General features: G+C 38.5%; 1 protein-coding gene across 1 annotated transcript; it reads left to right on the top strand.

Annotated features, from left to right (window-relative positions):
- Positions 1-2,074: 2,074 nt before the first annotated feature.
- On the top strand, positions 2,075-3,004 carry LOC124960392 (olfactory receptor 5AK2-like). The gene has a single exon (XM_047519140.1). It carries the CDS (start codon positions 2,075-2,077, stop codon positions 3,002-3,004), a length of 930 nt encoding a protein of 309 aa, XP_047375096.1.
- Positions 3,005-16,923: the final 13,919 nt, after the last annotated feature.

Genomic DNA, 16,923 nt, shown 5'->3' with positions numbered 1-16,923 from the left:
ATCTAAATTTGGTTGATTCTGAGATAATTCCTTGCTGACTCAGTATTTAGTTTTCTGTGTCTGGTAAGTCAGTAATCAACCACCAATCCACTCTCTAGGTAGAACCTAGTACTATTGTTCTATCTTCATTCATGTATGCCTTTTCATAATGAGAAAAAAGCATTGTATGAATGAAATCCCAATTGTTAAAAATAAGACAAACTGTTATAAAGGAAGAAATCCCTAAATCTCAGTAACATGTAACAATAGAAGTTCTCAATCACATCAAACCCAGAGTAGGTAGTGGGGTGCTTTTGATGATTCATTGCGTTTCCCCAAAGCTCACCTGTTGGAAACTTGTTCACTAAAGCAACAGTGTTGAGAGGTAAGACCTAATAAGAGGGGACTAGGTCATGAGGGCTCTGCTCCCCTAACTGAATTAATGTTGCTCTTAGGGGAGAGCGTCAGTTATCTAGAGAGTAGATTTCTGATTAAAGCAAGTTTGGCCCTCTCTTGCTCTCTTGTTTTCACTCTCTCTTTCCCTTGTACCTTTGGCCATAGGAGGTGCAGTAAGAAGGCCCCTGCCTGATGCAGACTCTAAATCTTGGTCTTCTCAACCTCCGGCATTGTGAGACAAAGAAATTTTCTTTTTTCTGTATAAACTACCAAGTCTGGTATTGTGCTACAGTAACATCAGATGGACCAAGACAGAGACTCTGTTCCACACAGTCATTCAGGAATTCAGCCTGAAGTGAACTGCAATAAGCAACAAAGATAGGGCCACCAGCCTTAACAAACAAAAATACAGGATGCCCAGTTACTTTTAAATTTCAGATAAAGATTGAGTAAAGTTTTATTTTTACTATTTCTAGTGCAATATTTAGGTCACAATTCTACTAAAATATGTCTTATCTGAAATTCATATTTGTATCTGTTTTCCTGTATATCTGGCCATCTTATCCCTTGATTTACATAGTCTTCCTGAGTGTAAATATCCCACTAACAGATGAGGTATAAAAGGAGTAGAAATTCATATGGTTCCATTTCACATAAAAATGGGAGTAAGAGGTCTGGTTGAGGCCTAGATGCAGCATGCATTGCTTGTGCCTATCACTCATAGGGTATCGCATGATAACACTACCTTGCATAAGCAAGCTTGGTTGAAAGTGTGGTTTATCTGTGATCTGAGAAGAAAAAGCAGGTGTACTGATGGGCGACCCATTTCTGCCAACCAATGGTCCATGACTTACTGCTTCACAATGAGCTTAATGAGCAGTGCTTGGCAATATGTAAAGGTACCTAAAGACACTAAATCAGTAAATTTGAAGCCTAACACTGTATGGAAAACCATGCAGGAAAGCATCAATTGTATACCTAACCAGGATGAGAAACATGAACTCAGGAAAACCAAGAAATTTGTGATTTTTAAAAAGTCAAAATCATATATTAAATTGCTACCACACAAATTTTCCCTCAGCTGGGCACTAACATAAAAGATAACAATGCCATGGGAAATGCAAGTTATCTCTCGTAAATAAGCAGTAAGATGATTATCTGGTATGTGAAGCAAAGATCTCTGATGGGAGCCATAAGAAAGAAAATAGTACTGACACTCTGTGGAGCTATGGAACGCGTGTGGGCCAGGCTATATCCCTGGAAATTTTTCTCACTCTAATGTTCCCAATTTCAAGAGCTTGAATGAGTATTAAAAGGATAAAATGCTAAAATAAGAAAGACGTAGGCTGCAGAGGATGTACAAAATCAGAGTCAAATATTTCCCTAAGCAAATATAGATAACTAGAATTCAATAAAAAACATATGTTAGTCTAGTTTTCAAAGAATAACACTTTGGAAGTTGCTCTTCCATGAGGCAGTCTTTGCTTTGACACGAAATCATGGCCCAAATGCACTGTTTATGTGGTAGCCTTTATCAAGAATATAGAAGAAATTATTTGGAAAGCAGTAAATTCCTTTGTCTGCTTCTGTTAGGAATAGAGAAGTTGAAAACAGTGTCAAGAAATGTGGGAATATTTCATTTGGAGAAATCACAATGCTTTCCTTTCTTCTTCTGGTGTTCCCAGACACTGGGTAACCCATGACACAAGGAAACAGCACTGAAGTGACTAAATTCTACCTTCTGGGATTTGGTGCCCAACATGAGTTTCAGACCGTCCTCTTCATTGTGTTTCTCGTGATCTATGTGACGTCCATGGTGGGTAACACTGGAATGATCCTACTCATCAGGACAGAGTCCAGACTCCAAACGCCCATGTACTTTTTTCTACAACATTTGGCTTTTGTGGATATCTGTTACACAACTGCTATCACTCCCAAGATGCTGCAAAACTTCATCTCAGAAAACAAGTCCATATCCCTTGCTGGATGCTTAATGCAATTATTGGTCTATGCAACCTTTGCCACCAGCGACTGTTACCTGCTGGCAGCTATGGCAGTTGACCGTTACGTCGCCATCTGTAAGCCTCTCCACTATCCCATCCTCATGTCGAGAACAGTCTGCATCCAGATGGTAGCCTGTTCATACCTCATGGGATCAATAAATGCCTCCGTTCACACAGGTTTTACTTTCTCACTCTCCTTCTGTAGGTCCAACAGCATCAATCATTTTTTCTGTGATGTCCCCCCAATTCTCACCCTTTCATGCTCCAATATTGACATCAACGTCATGCTACTTAGTGTGTTTGTGGGATTTAACTTGGTGTTCACTGTGCTGGTCGTCACCTTCTCCTACATTTACATCATGACCACCATCCTGAAGATGTCTTCTACTGCAGGGAGGAAGAGGACCTTCTCCACGTGCGCCTCCCACCTGACAGCTGTCTCCATTTTCTATGGCACCCTGGCTTACATGTACCTACAGCCTCATTCTGGGAATGCCCAGGAGAATAGGAAAGTGGCCTCCGTGTTTTATGGCATTGTCATTCCCATGTTGAACCCCCTGATCTACAGCCTGAGAAACAAGGAGGTGAAAGAAGCTTTAAACATGGTGGGCAAAAGGTTCTTTTAGGTTGATTACAAGTGGTTCAAATTCAACAACTCAAAACATCTAGTAGAAACATGTTACCACCCTTTAATAATTTCGACACTGAAAGCATGTTAACATGTCCAGCTCTAAAATCCAGATTACTCCTATCAAGCCATTAGATGTTAGAATGTGAGAAATACTCTAAGTACTCTCCTGAAACTCATTTTCTTTGGAGTATAATTTAAAAAACACAATCCTCAGGGGGAAGACTTTATGGAGATGGTGAAAATATTAAGGATTTTATATAAAACTTACAAAGTATTATTTCAAATATTTTTCCATGATACTTTTAATGGCACCAAAAATTGTTGCTTGAATATTGTCAGTTCTAAAATTGGAGTTTATTGATTTCCTCTCCTTTAAAAAAGTAGTTCCCTAAATTTTCTACAGCGAAGTCCTTTGTAAATTCTGTTGCAAGTATGATACAACTTGGAATGTGAAATAAACATGTGTCTTTACAAATCATCTTGTGACTCAAGCTATCACTTCTATACAACATTCTTATATTTGTTACACCCCACACCACTTAGGAACACTTATTTCTGTCAACCATTACCCTCTCAATTTCCATTCCCTCACTTTCTTTCCATGGGAAAGGGAACTCTTGCTAACAGTTTGTTTGTATCTTCTCCAATTGAGGTAACCTGGAAAGAGATGGATCTGAACACTGGCTTGTAAACATTCATCTACAACCACTTTGTTCACACAAATAAGGTTAAACTACAGAAACTTCATGGGAATTCAAATGTAGGTCAAGAGACCTTTGTGTCAAAGAAAGACGATTTGGCAGGCAAGCTTCAGTAATACAGATAGGACCTCACTTCCTAATGGTGCAAGCAATGAAGGAAAACATCTACATGGTTTTTATAACTTACAACACAATGGTCAATTCCTTTCCAGAGGAACTTGTTTTCACCTGATACTTTGAACAAGATACTATTTACCCTACCACAGATGTATATATGAGAAAACATTGAATCTGTTAAGACTAGAAATGCACTTTTGTATCTCAAGCATCTATCAGGTGTCTGGAATTTATTAAGCACTTGTTAAAATTTTTGTAGAATGATGGAACAAAGAATGTTCACAGAACTTGAAATCTGTCCATTAAATGAGAGAATATATAGTTCAGCTATACAATAGTATGGGATGGCGATCTATTCTTATGGAAGCATGTGTTTTATATGGACTTATTGGGACCAGCAACAGTGTCTTAACATTACTGTGGAGGCCCAAGTCTTCAATTATAATTTGAAGTCAAGGGGAGGGTGAGTGAAGGTACTGGGGAGTGTCCTATGCATGTATAAATATGTCACAATGAGTATATATCATTTCTATACACTAATAAAACGGTTTTAAAAAAGAATTTGACATCAATCATGAACAGAAAAGGCTATCTTGATAAAAATATAAATCTAAGAGAAAAATATGGTATCATTTATAGAACAGTTTGGGATAGCAATGACCTAGAGAAGAGAGTATTCACATATACTGAAAGAAAAAATATCTGTCATTCCATATGTGAAATATAGCTGGTTGTCTATATACTATTCGTTCTTGTATTTCTTCCTAAATAAACTCATATTCATTCATATTTGATGGGAGGTAATGCTTCCAAAAATAAATAGTTGATGTCCCATACTCTATTGCAGCTAGTGCAACATGTGTCTAAGTTTTCATTCCTGAGACAAGGACTTGAGAAAATGTCATGCATTTGGGATGTGTAGAGAAGAATTAAGCATACCTCAAGAAAAGTCTGGCCTTGCTCTCAGCTACTGGGAAGTGATCTCTAACTGAAGGAATCCCCTGCCAGATAGGAGTGTCAGTGTTTGACTGGAGAGTTTGGTCACTGGACAGTCCAACAAAATGAATTATGATGGGAATTTGGAGATATTTTATATCAATTTTGCACTTCAGAGGGATTGGAGACAGAAGATATTATCTGATCCCCCAGAGTAACTTGGATCTAAGGATCAGCCACATGGCCAGTATGTCCTCAAGCTCCAATAAAAACTGCGGATACCAATGACTCAGTGAGTTTTCTGGGTTAGTAATACTCCATGAACATTGCCTTAACTGAGGTCAAGACAGCAATGTATCCCAGAGGATGATGGAAGTTCCACGTGAGGACCACTCCCAGAATTCACTCTATGTCTTTTCTATTGTTATTGGTACTAACTTGAATTCTTCTGCAATTATAAAACTGGACCTATATGTATAGTGCTTTTTGAAGTCTTTCTGTTTGGGTTCTATGCTACATATACTAACAAATTACTGTTGATAATATAATCTGTAGAGAGCAGTAATTTCTTTCTCATAGTTCTGGAGGTTAGAGGTTCAAAAGCAAGATACCAGTAAGATCAAGTAAAGGAACTCTCCATGGTTGTAGACAGTCAACATCTGGATATTGTCCTCTTTTGGCAGAAAGAAAAGGGCAGAGAGTTCTCCAAACCTATTCATGAAGGATTCATCTTCATACTTAATTAAAAGTGCCATTTCCTAAAACTATCATGTTGTGGTATAAGATTTTGACATTTGCATATTAGAGAAGCATGAACATTCAATCCATAACATTCTGTCTCTGGGACTCTAAAAATCTTTTCCCTCTGACATACATAATGAATTCATTCCATTCTGGCTATCCCAAAACTTCTTGTGTCTACCATCAACCTTAAAGTCTGAAGTCCAAAGTCTCATCTAAGTGTCATATAGATATGACATGGATCAGATTCATAGAATGATTTATTCTGAGGCAAAATTCTTCTCAACTGTGAGCCTCAAATCCATCAAGCTATGTGCTTCCAAACACAAAAGGAGGACAGGCATAGGTTGACATTCCCACTCCAAGAAAGAAATAGGAAATAAAAAGGGGCGATAGAGCCCAAGCAAGTCCAAAACCTAGGAAGGTGACCTCTAAGAGACCCAAATGCTCGAGAACCACCCTCTTTGGTTCTATACAGTGCGCTCCAGGCCCTTTGGGGCAGAAGTCTCACCTTCCCAACTAAGATTGACATCTCAGCAGAACCTACTTACAGTCCATATTCCCACCAATTTCTTTTGTGGTTTCCTAGATGTTCTTCAGGAATAATGACACTTCCTCTATCTCTCTCTTTTCTTTTGGAGGCCTTATATGAGTCACTCTGAGAAGTCTGTTCACAGAAATCTAGACTTTTTCTAACAGGCAACATCAAAATATGTCCAAATTCTACCCATTTCCCTGTCTAAATTTGCTTTCCTCTTTTTAGTTATTTGGTGCAGGAAGCACCTCATTCTTGGTAAAAATTTCTGTCTTATTTTCATTTTCATAACAAACTACTATAGACTGCGTAGCTTCTAAATCCCAGAAATTTATTCCTTACAGTTCTGGGGACTGGAAGTTGAGATGAGCGACCCCATGTGATCAGGCCCTGGTGAGGGCTTTCTTCTGGGTTGCAGATGGCTAACTTCTCATTCTGACCTCTCATGGCAGACAGCAAGAGGGGAATCAAGCTCCCCCTGCACTCACAAGGCACAAGTCCCCTCAGTCAGCACTGCTCCACCCTTATAACTAGCCATCCTGCACCCCTCCCAAAGCCCCCACCTCCTACTACCAGCACTTTGGGAGCAGGATTTCAACAGAGGTATGGAGGGAGAAGGTGGACCTGAACCTTTGGTGCCTAACATCAGAGTAGTGACATATGCTAGTGCATTATCAAGTCTGAGGGTGATAAGGAGTAGCTATTTTGTAAAAAGGGTGGTCCTTGGGACCCCTAAATTTTGGATGTTGTCTAAAGTGACATCCGTTGTGTGGGAACTGTTGCTTCACACTCTGCAGTTGCTAAACTGTTTGGTGGTGTTCATTGCAGGCAGTAGAGGGAAGAACAAGGAAAAGTGAGGGAGGAAATGCAGGGAAGAGCAAGTGGCTTAGCTGGTTTACACTTTGGGAAACTGGAACTCAGTTCCACAGGGGCCTCGAATGGACTACGTAGTGTCCCTCAGAATGTCCCTCCCAGGACAGGAGGATGTGACATTTATTCTACTCTCCTCTTCACTGTTTGAAGGTTTGCTAAAGTTGTTAACAGTCCCTCACTCTGTGCTGATTCTGATGGGTGGTCTTTCATGGCTTGAGAGAGATTCCTGAGGCAAGAAGCAGAGAGATGCCATAGAAGACAGGCTCCTCTCAGGACAGAGGAAAAAACTCTCTATGACAGTTGGGCCAAATCGGTTTCAGAGAAGCTGTGGTGCAAGACAGAGAGATTGTTATTACCCTGTGTTACACAGGTCTAGCCAGTGGCACTTAGCTACACGACTGCTGGGAGATTAGAGAAAACTTCTGCTCTCCTGGTCAGGGGTATATCTGGCTACTGGCCTGCCCTTTTCTTCCTTTCCTACCTCAAATGAAATGAGATGCTCTAGAACAGTAGCAGATGGGGTGGCAACAGGAGGCAACCTATGTCTGAGAAAGAATGAGCAAATCTCAGCATTGCTAGTCCTGATTCTCAAACTATTGTCTCGAAGGGAAACGAATCCTGGTATTTTAGGCAAAAGGAAGTTGTCTTTTCTTCCACTAGCAATTGGACACATACATCCCTAACTGAAACAGAGTCATACAGTAAAGGAGTCTGAATTTCAATTCAGTAACATTTTGAAAATAACTCCCCTTCATTCAATTGCAGTTTACCAAAACACTACAGGCTCACTAAATCATGCTTTCTCCTTATATATTTATTTTTTATTGATTCTTTTTAGTTATATACAACATCAGGGCACACCCCGACATTATCACAAAAGCATGGAACACAACTTTTTCCAATTCAGTCCCCAGCACTTCCCTCCCTGCCCCACCCCCACTCCTCTCTCCACCTCTTCACTCCACTGATCCCTCTTCAATCCATTTACAGTCCTTTGTTTTTAATTAGTGTCCTGTGACTGCACCTAATGCTGGGACCCATCATGCCACATCCCTGCATGCATATACTCAAGTGTGGTCAGACTCATTCCACTGATCTTCCCTTTTCCTGTCCCTCTTTCCTCCTCCTCAATCCCCTTTGTCTACTCTACTGATCCTTCTCTATTTTCATATAATTCCCTCTCCTTTTTTTTTCTTTCACTCTCTTTTTCTTTTTTTTTTTAATTGTAAACAAATGGGATACATGTTGTTTCTCTGTCTGTACATGGCGTAAAGGCATACCATTTGTGTAATCATAAATTTACATAGGGTAATGTTGTTTGATTCATTCTGCCATTTTTTCCCTCCCCCCCACCCCTCCCACCCCTCCCCTCCATCTATACAGTCCTTCCTTCCTCCATTCCTGCCCCCCTCCCTAAACCCAACCTAGATGTCCTTCAATTGATGAATGGATAAAGAAAATGTGGTATATATATATATACAATGGAATATCACTCAGCCATAAAGAATGATAAAATTATGGCATTTGCAGGCAAATGGATGAAACTGGAGAATATCATGCTAAGTGAGATAAGCCAATCTCACTCTCTTTTTCTTGTTTTTTATCCCCACTCCCATTTTGGATAAGCTTCTGCATATCAGAGAGAACATTCAACTCTCGACGTTTGGCAACTGTCTTATTTCACTTAGCACGATAGTCTCCAGATCCATCCTGTTACTGGAAAATGCCATAATGTCATTCTTCTTTATGACTGAGTAATGCACCATTGTGTGTGTGTGTGTGTGTGTGTGTGTGTGTGTGTGTGTGACTTTCTTTTTGTGTATTTATTAAATTAAAGGCTTAAACCTAGCAAATTTATAGCCCCAAAAAACTCAAGGTCTCTTATTTCATAGTTAGTTACCTAAAATATTTTGACATTATGAAGTGAACTAGGAATAAATGTTGTTATTGTGTGGGGCTAATTTTTTAAATGTATTGATTTATAGAAAAAAATGGAAAGAAGCAATTTTGAAAAAAATTTTTAACAAATAATAGCCAGCATAATATTGTAAAATATATTCATATAATAGTATCTCTATTTGTATACTATGGACAATATGCCCTTAAACTTAGGTTAGATCAATAAATCCTGATGCGGTTGTAGGGAATAGGGTACGCTCATGCATTGTTGGTGGAACTGTAATTTGAACAATCACTTTGGAAATCAGTATGAATATTCCTCAAAAGACTAGGAATGGATCTAACATATGACCCAACTATATCACACCTTGGTATTTATCCAAAAGAATTAAAATCATCATACTATAGTGATATATTCATGCCAACATTTATAGCAGCACAATTCACAATACTCAAGTATGGAACGAGATTATGTGCCCATCAATAGTTGAATGGATAAAGAAAATATGACGTGTACACAATGAAGTTTCACTCAGTCTTCAAGAAGAATGAATTACAGTTTTTGCTAGTAAACGGGTGGAACTGGAGAATATCATGTTAAGAGAAATAAATCAGACTCAGAAAGTCCAGGGACAAATGTTTTCCTTCCTATGTGAAAACTAGAGAGAAATAAGAAAATTTTTAAAAGGGATTATCTCATGAAAATAGAAGGGAGAACAGTAGAGGAAGGGAATTGGGAGGGAGGGAGGGAGGAAGGATGGGAAAAGGGAGGGACTGAAAAATGAAATTGATCAACATGAATATAGCACAATGATTTTCACTTTCATGTATAACTATAATACACCAATTTTAAAATACTAGATGATAGAAGAAACACCAATAGAAGAGAGGAAAAGGATCCAGGTAAGGAAGTGAGAAAGAAAGGGGGTAGTACTCGGAATTGAAATAAAACAAATTATGTTATACGCATTTATGAATGCATCAAAATGAACCCCTCAATCATGTGTGACTATAATGCACTAACATATAAAAATGTTTTTAAATTTTAGATTAGATTTATACTTCTTTTATCAAAAAGGTATGTTCTTTACTGATTAGTGATAGGATTTATCTAAAACTAAACACAGATCCTTAGAAATATGAAAAGATGCTCAACCTGATTCATAACAAAAATTTGTTTCAAATGTTTGTTGAAGAATAAAAGACATGAAAAAGAACCATCTTTTCCAGGCATTACAGTAACGCCGAAAAATGATGTCCCCTCTAGACAGCTTAAATTTAGTCCTGATAGCTTATGCAAAGAAACTCAACCCGATTCATAACAATTTTAAAAAAGCAAAGTTGTTAAACAATAAATGACATTGGAAATAATTGTCCTCTCTAAAAACAGAGTAACGTTAAAAATATTTGTTCTCTCTGGGAAGTTTTTCTTCAGCCAATTACCACTAGTAATCATTGTTTATGCAATTCCATCGAAGACTCTGGAACCTCAGGTTCTCAAGGGAGTGAGTATGGATCCCTGAGGTCGCAGCTATAAGCTCCCTGGTGGGGAGGAACCAGAGAGAGCCCTCCATGGGCAATCAGCCTGCACCAGCTGCAGAAAGAGAAGCTGGAGGCAACTCTGGTGTGAGTACAACAGGTCACTGCTGTAGCACTGCTGCGTGTGTAGGAAGCAGCAAGCCCCAGGGTCAGAGGCTGGGTTCCAGCATGTCTCACCCCAAGACCAGGACTCAGCTCATCACAGGAGATGCGGCAGAAATGCAGTGAGAGATTTGAACCTCCGTGAGGGTTGTCCAGGAAAGAATGTGAGTGAATACATTATTAAATTAAAAAATCAATTGTTCAACCAGCCAATACGGCATGTGCTTAACGTAACGTTCGCATGTGTTGTTTGACGCTGGGTGAGGACTCAGTGTCTGCACCTTGCTCTGAGGTCTTTGCAAATCTGCTAACTTGAAGCTCCACCTCACTTCAAGACAGGCTCTTGTATTTTCCTCTTTATTTTCCTTTGTATTTTGAGATACTTGTCAGTTCACGGGAAGTTGCACAGACAGTGCCAGGAGTCCCTGTGAAACTTTCACCCAACTTTTTCTCAATATTTACATCTTCTTTAATTCCACTGTGACACCACAACCAGGATTTTGATATTGATACTATGTCTGTGTGTGTGCACACACGTGTCTGTGTCATTTTCTCACTTGTCAGACTTGATTAATGATCAAGGACTAATGATGGAGGTATAGACTCCCCCCCGCCCAGATCCCAGGTTCAGTACAGACTTTGCTCACAGTGCCCTCACACTCTTGCCACCTTCTTCCACCTACAACCTAATCACTAACTTGCCAATCACTAACTTGTTCTCCCTCCCTACAATTTTGTCACTTTAATACCATTTAACATGAAATCATATGTGACTATTGAAAATAAGCTCCATTTTTCTTCTGCCCAATGCCATTGAGACATCAGGCTTTCTCTAAGTTACGTAGTCCCTACTGGTTGATTGTGTATTCTATGTCTTGATTGATCTTCTGTCTGGATGTTCCATCTGTAGCTAAGAGGAATATTAAATTCCCCAAAGGTAATTATGGATTGCCTTTTCCCCTCATGTTTTATCAGTTTGGGCTTTACATTTATTGTAGCTCTTTAGTTCGGTCCCTACACATTTAGAATTGCTATTTCTTCCTGGAGAATTAACCCGTTTTTCATTATGTAACATACCTTTCTGTCCCTAGTGATTTTCTTTGCTGTGAGGTCTGTGCTATATGATATTAATATATCCACCATTTCAATCTTTTGATTAATTTTTATGGCATATATCTTCCTTGTGTTTAATTTTGAGCTACAAATATTATATTTGAAGTGATTTTCTTTTTCTATGTAATTTACAATGGCATAATATTTTTCTACCTACTCCATGAAACTCAATTGGTATTAAGGGAAGGAATCAGGAAAGCTGTCAGCAAAAATACAGACAAATATAACACACTTTTATTCTCCCTCTTGAATTCTCTAAGTTATATTTGACTATTGCAGGAAAAACTTTAATATTCTCTGATGTGGTTCTCAACATACACAGAGCAAACATTTAAGATGAATTTATTAAAATGGGAGACAAAAAGGTATCTAAAAAAGGAAATAAAGTTTCTATGCCACTTCAAAAGGAAATATGCAAAAATAATCATATGCTTAGAATACAATACCTGCAGCAGCCCTAAAAAAGCATACAAACACATACACTAACCCACCAGAAATAAACCAATGTGGAATTTTAAAATGCATTCAAGTGAACCAGAGGAAAGCAAGAAAAAGAAAACAGAAAACAGAGGAAATGGAATGGGGGAGAGAGGAAGGGAGGACAGGGGGAGGTCTTGGAAAATTAAATCAACCAGATTATGCATTATGCACATACAAATGTAGTGAAACAATGAAACCCACTGCACTTATTATTATACACCAATAAAAATAAAACTGTAATAAAATAAAATTCCAAACTTAAGCCTTAGGATACCAATCACAACATGAGCGGCAAAGGATCTTTTTCATAACAATAAGTCATGAACTTTTAGTATAAAAATCAAAGAACAAATTCTATATGTTTAAAAAGTAAAGTTCTCTCTCATCCACATCTTAGCCCTATGGAAACATTTCTAAAGGGCTAAGCATGCACCATTCCTTACCTCTTTCAATGAAGAGACAGAATGAAAGCAAGGGTGAGGGTTTGATTGTTAAATGTCCTGTCCTCTAAACATTACTTGCAGCCTGCCTTCTCTTTGGGCAAAATGACATGAACACCTTCCTTAATGATATATGTTTATTTCTTTCATTTTGGACTATGTTTTAATCCATAATATGTATCTAGTGTGATTTACTTAAACCTATTTCAAAATTTGCTTTTTAGAAGCATTGTTGCAGTGCCCATAATGAACTTCTGAGTAGGTTCTACAACACCCATTTTACAGAGGAAAGAAGTGAGGTGGAGTGGGGCGGGTGGGTTACACCCTTAGCCTCTATTGGTTGGTTGAACAGGAATTCAAACCCAGAGCTACCTGTCTCCTTTCCACTGCCCAAAGGTAACTAAGGTGAAGCACTGAGACAGAATACATGCTAAGTACATTTAAAATAGTCTGGTAATGGGCCATAACCTTCATAGCATTTGTTTGATTAGAAAATATCTCCATCACACATAACACAAAATAATTCCTGTTGAGTCCATTGTACCTCAAAGCACTGATTCTGTCTGTGAGATGGGAAAGAAGGACTTCTCCTTAAATCTTGAAAACTCTCCCCACAATGTGATTTTATTTTATTTGAATTCAAAATGATCAGAGTAAAATTAATGAAGTAAATATCATTACTCTATCAAGTTTCTGGTTTAAATGGTCCCCCAACCTACTCTGGCTTCTTTCCGAGTGGTTCTCCCCATGGGATGAATTTTTCCTTGAAAAGATTCCATCCATTTCATCTATTTTCCAACAAATTTACCTAAGGAGGGAACTTGGACATACATTTTGTTTCTCAGCCCTCACTAGAAGTTTGTCCTGAAATACAGTAGCTTCTCGTCCCTGCAGTTGGGTTATCCCGCAGTGCTAGTTTCTCAAGAGGATCAGAGAAGTTGCTATCAACTGGCTTCCTCTGCTGCATTCTCACCACTAAGGGCACCTTCTTCCTGACCATCCTGTCCCTGAAGATGGGGCTCTGCTTAGAGCCATACCAGTGAAGGAGCAGCAGGCTGCTGATGTATTGGGGATGTGTGGTGTTCCTCCACTGGCAGTTCTTTTATGATATAAAGTTAAAAATGGTAAAATCTATGGAGAATAATTCCATCACAAATGTTACCATCTAGGAGTGTTAGGTTTGTTACCTTCATTCAGTGAAGAATTGAAAAACAGGACACAGAGATAGAGCAAGCAACAGGTTGATTGCAAAAGTGACAGATTTCTCTGAAGAGAAGGGGACTCCAGAGCTGGGCATCCAGCAGGGCAGTTTTGACCTGTTCTTTTTATGGTCTCTGGAATGTCCTCCTTTCTTTATCTCCTCCCTTGTCCATGTGTTCCTCACTATTATTGATTGGTGTCCCTCCTCTCTGTCTACACAACTTAGTTTTTTATTGGGTGTCCCCCTGCCACCCTGCTTAGGAGCACGAGTGTACACGTGTCTGTCTGATTGGGTCCCCAGCTTGTGTCCACAAGCACTTTCGTCAACCAGGAAGTTGACCTCTTCAGAAGACCCTCTCCCTGCTCCTTTGTTCTGGTCTGGTCCCCAACCTCCTCGCTCCCTATCTTGCCCTGGCTGCCTCAGTCCCCTACGTCTCCCTCACATGTACTCATGATATAATTCAAAATATAAATGGCGGCCAAGTTTTTAATCCCTCATATAAACTTCAGTACATTCCTATTTATCTATTATGAAGGTAACACTTACATGTATGTATAACATATGTGGTATATATTATGTTTAAATATTTTATGTATATCTAGTATGTATAATATAAACTACATAATATGTTTCACATATATGATAGATGGTAGATAATGGATAGATAGATAGATAGATAGATAGATAGATAGATAGATAGATAATACTTAGGAAGGGGAGTTTCAAAGATTGCCTTCCCTTTGTTATCTTTTGCTCCCTCCAAGTAGTCTTTTCCTCTCCTTTTTTTGTATGTTTGCACTGATAAAACAAGGAAGCTCTAATGTCTTAGGTAAGCTGCTGACAAACCAAAAGTTATAACCTACAACTTGCTTCCCAGAAGGACCTCAACCAAACCTCACTCTTTTAGGACTCACTTAGACCCTCTCACAACACACCTGGTTAGGATCAGCATTTGGAGAATTCTGAACTATATTTGTAAATATAGTTGTTTTTGAGCTTTCCCTATTGTTTACTCAGTATTTCAGTTTCTTGGATCTGATAAATGAGCCATCACTCACCAATCTACGTCTCAGGTGGAAATTTGTGCTTCTGTTATACCTTCCTTCATTTATGCCTTGTTATAAAAAATCTCTATTGAATTTTATGACTGAAATAGTAGTTGTTTAAAATAAGACCAATTGTTGTAAAAAAAATTATTCCATAAATATCAGTGATATATAGCACTAGAAATTTTTCATCACATACAGTCCAGGGAAGGAAGGGTATTGATGGCAGGGGGACTGCTATGGATGGAATGTATCCCTCCAAGTTCACATGTTGGAAATTACCATTTCACCAATGGGACAGTGTCGGGAGGTTAAGGCATGAGAAGAGACATGGTCCTCATGAATTAATTAATGCTGTTTTTGTCAGAGAGTGTTAATTATCTTGAGCTTAGATTTGTTATGAAAACAAGTTTGCTCCTCTCTTTTTCTCTTACTCTCACATTGACTCACTTGCCTTCCCACCTTCCGCCATGTGATGAGGCAGTAACAAGGTGCCTATGTGATATAGTTCCGCCATCTTAGACTTTCCAGAATTTAAAACTGTGAGCTAAAATCATTTTTATTTCTATGAATTACCTTCTTTTTCATTTCTATGAATTTCATTATTATGAAGTGTGGTGTTCTGCTATATCAATACAAAATGGAATAGGACAGGGATTCTGTGTTGCACACAGTCATTCCAGAACCCAACCTGAAGTGGACCACAATAAGCAACATGAGAAGGGCTACCAAAATTACCAAACAAAAATAGAGGAGGCCCAGTTAAATGTGAATCTTAGAAAATAGTATTTTTTGCTTTTATTATTTCTCATGTACTAGATGACATGAATATTAAAACTGATGTATATTTATATGAAATATTACACTTATTTATACTTAAATTTTCTTTAACTTGGTGTCTTGTGTTTTATCTGGCAACCCTATCTCATGATTTGCAGTCTCTCTAAATTGCTAATATCCAGGTGAAGAGATGAAGTGGAAAAAGAGTAGTAAATCATATTGTAACCATTTTCATAGGTATGGGGTAAAAGGCTGCTTCAGGCCTAGATGTAGCATGTATTGCTTTTGCCCATGTTACATTGAGCATAACATGAAGCCATAACCTCATACAAGCAAGTTTGGTTGGAATTGTGGTCTACCTCTATTTCCAGAACTAAAGCTGAAGATATTGATGGGTAGCAAGCCAATTTCTGCAGTACATAGCCATGGTCTATGACATACTACTCACCAACAAGCAGTGCTAGGAAATATGGAAAATTGTTTAAGAAGTAAAACACCAAACCAGAGGGTTTGAGGGCTTACACTACATGAAAATCATTCATGAACACATCTCAACTGTATACTCAACTGGGCACAGGGGTACACACATAGAGAAAAACAAAGACATTCATGAGATAAAGTAAGCAATAACCATATATTAAATAGTTACCACATGATCTTTCCTTAAGCTAAGCCAAAGCTAACCAGAGAAACAATGCCATGGAAAATGCAGTTTTATCTCTCTCTCAATTACATGTAACGAGAGGACTATCAGAAAATTTTGTGAAGTTAATCACTTAAAAGAGAGTTGCATAAAAAGAAGAGGTACAAACACACTATGAAGCCATCAATCATGTGAACCATGGTTTGGATGTGAGATGTCCCCTAAAGTTCATGTGTAAGACAATGCAAGAAGGCTTAGAGGAGGAATGATTGGGTTATGAGATCCTTAACCCAATCAGTGAATTAATCCCCTGGTGGGGTTAACTGAAGGTTAGGAGGATATGGTTGGAGAAAGTGGATTTTGGGGGACATGCCTTTGGGGTATATATTTTGTATCTGGTGAGTGGACTCTCTCTCTGCTGTCTGATCATCATGTGAGCAGCTTCCCTCCACAACACTCTTCCGCCATGATGTTCAGCCTCACCTTGAGCTCAGAGAAATGGAGCTGGCTGTCTGTGGATTGAGACCTCTGAAACCATAAGGCCAAAATAAACTTTTCCTTCTCTACAATTGTTCTTGTCAGGTATTTTAATCACAGCAGTGGAAAAGCTGAGTAAAACAACCATGAGTAAAACATATCTCAGAAAATTCTTCATTTCAATGAGTGCTAATATCAAAAGCTTGAACCAGGATTAAATGAAGAGAGTGATAATTGCCCAAGAAAAATTTTAGACTGCTGAAAAAGTGACAAATCATATTGCCTCTTGCA

This window comes from Sciurus carolinensis, chromosome 11 (genome assembly GCF_902686445.1).
Source record: "Sciurus carolinensis chromosome 11, mSciCar1.2, whole genome shotgun sequence".
Taxonomy (NCBI): Eukaryota; Metazoa; Chordata; class Mammalia; order Rodentia; family Sciuridae; genus Sciurus; species Sciurus carolinensis.
Note: the sequence above shows the minus strand (reverse complement) of the source record. Positions and strands in the feature narration are given on the sequence as shown.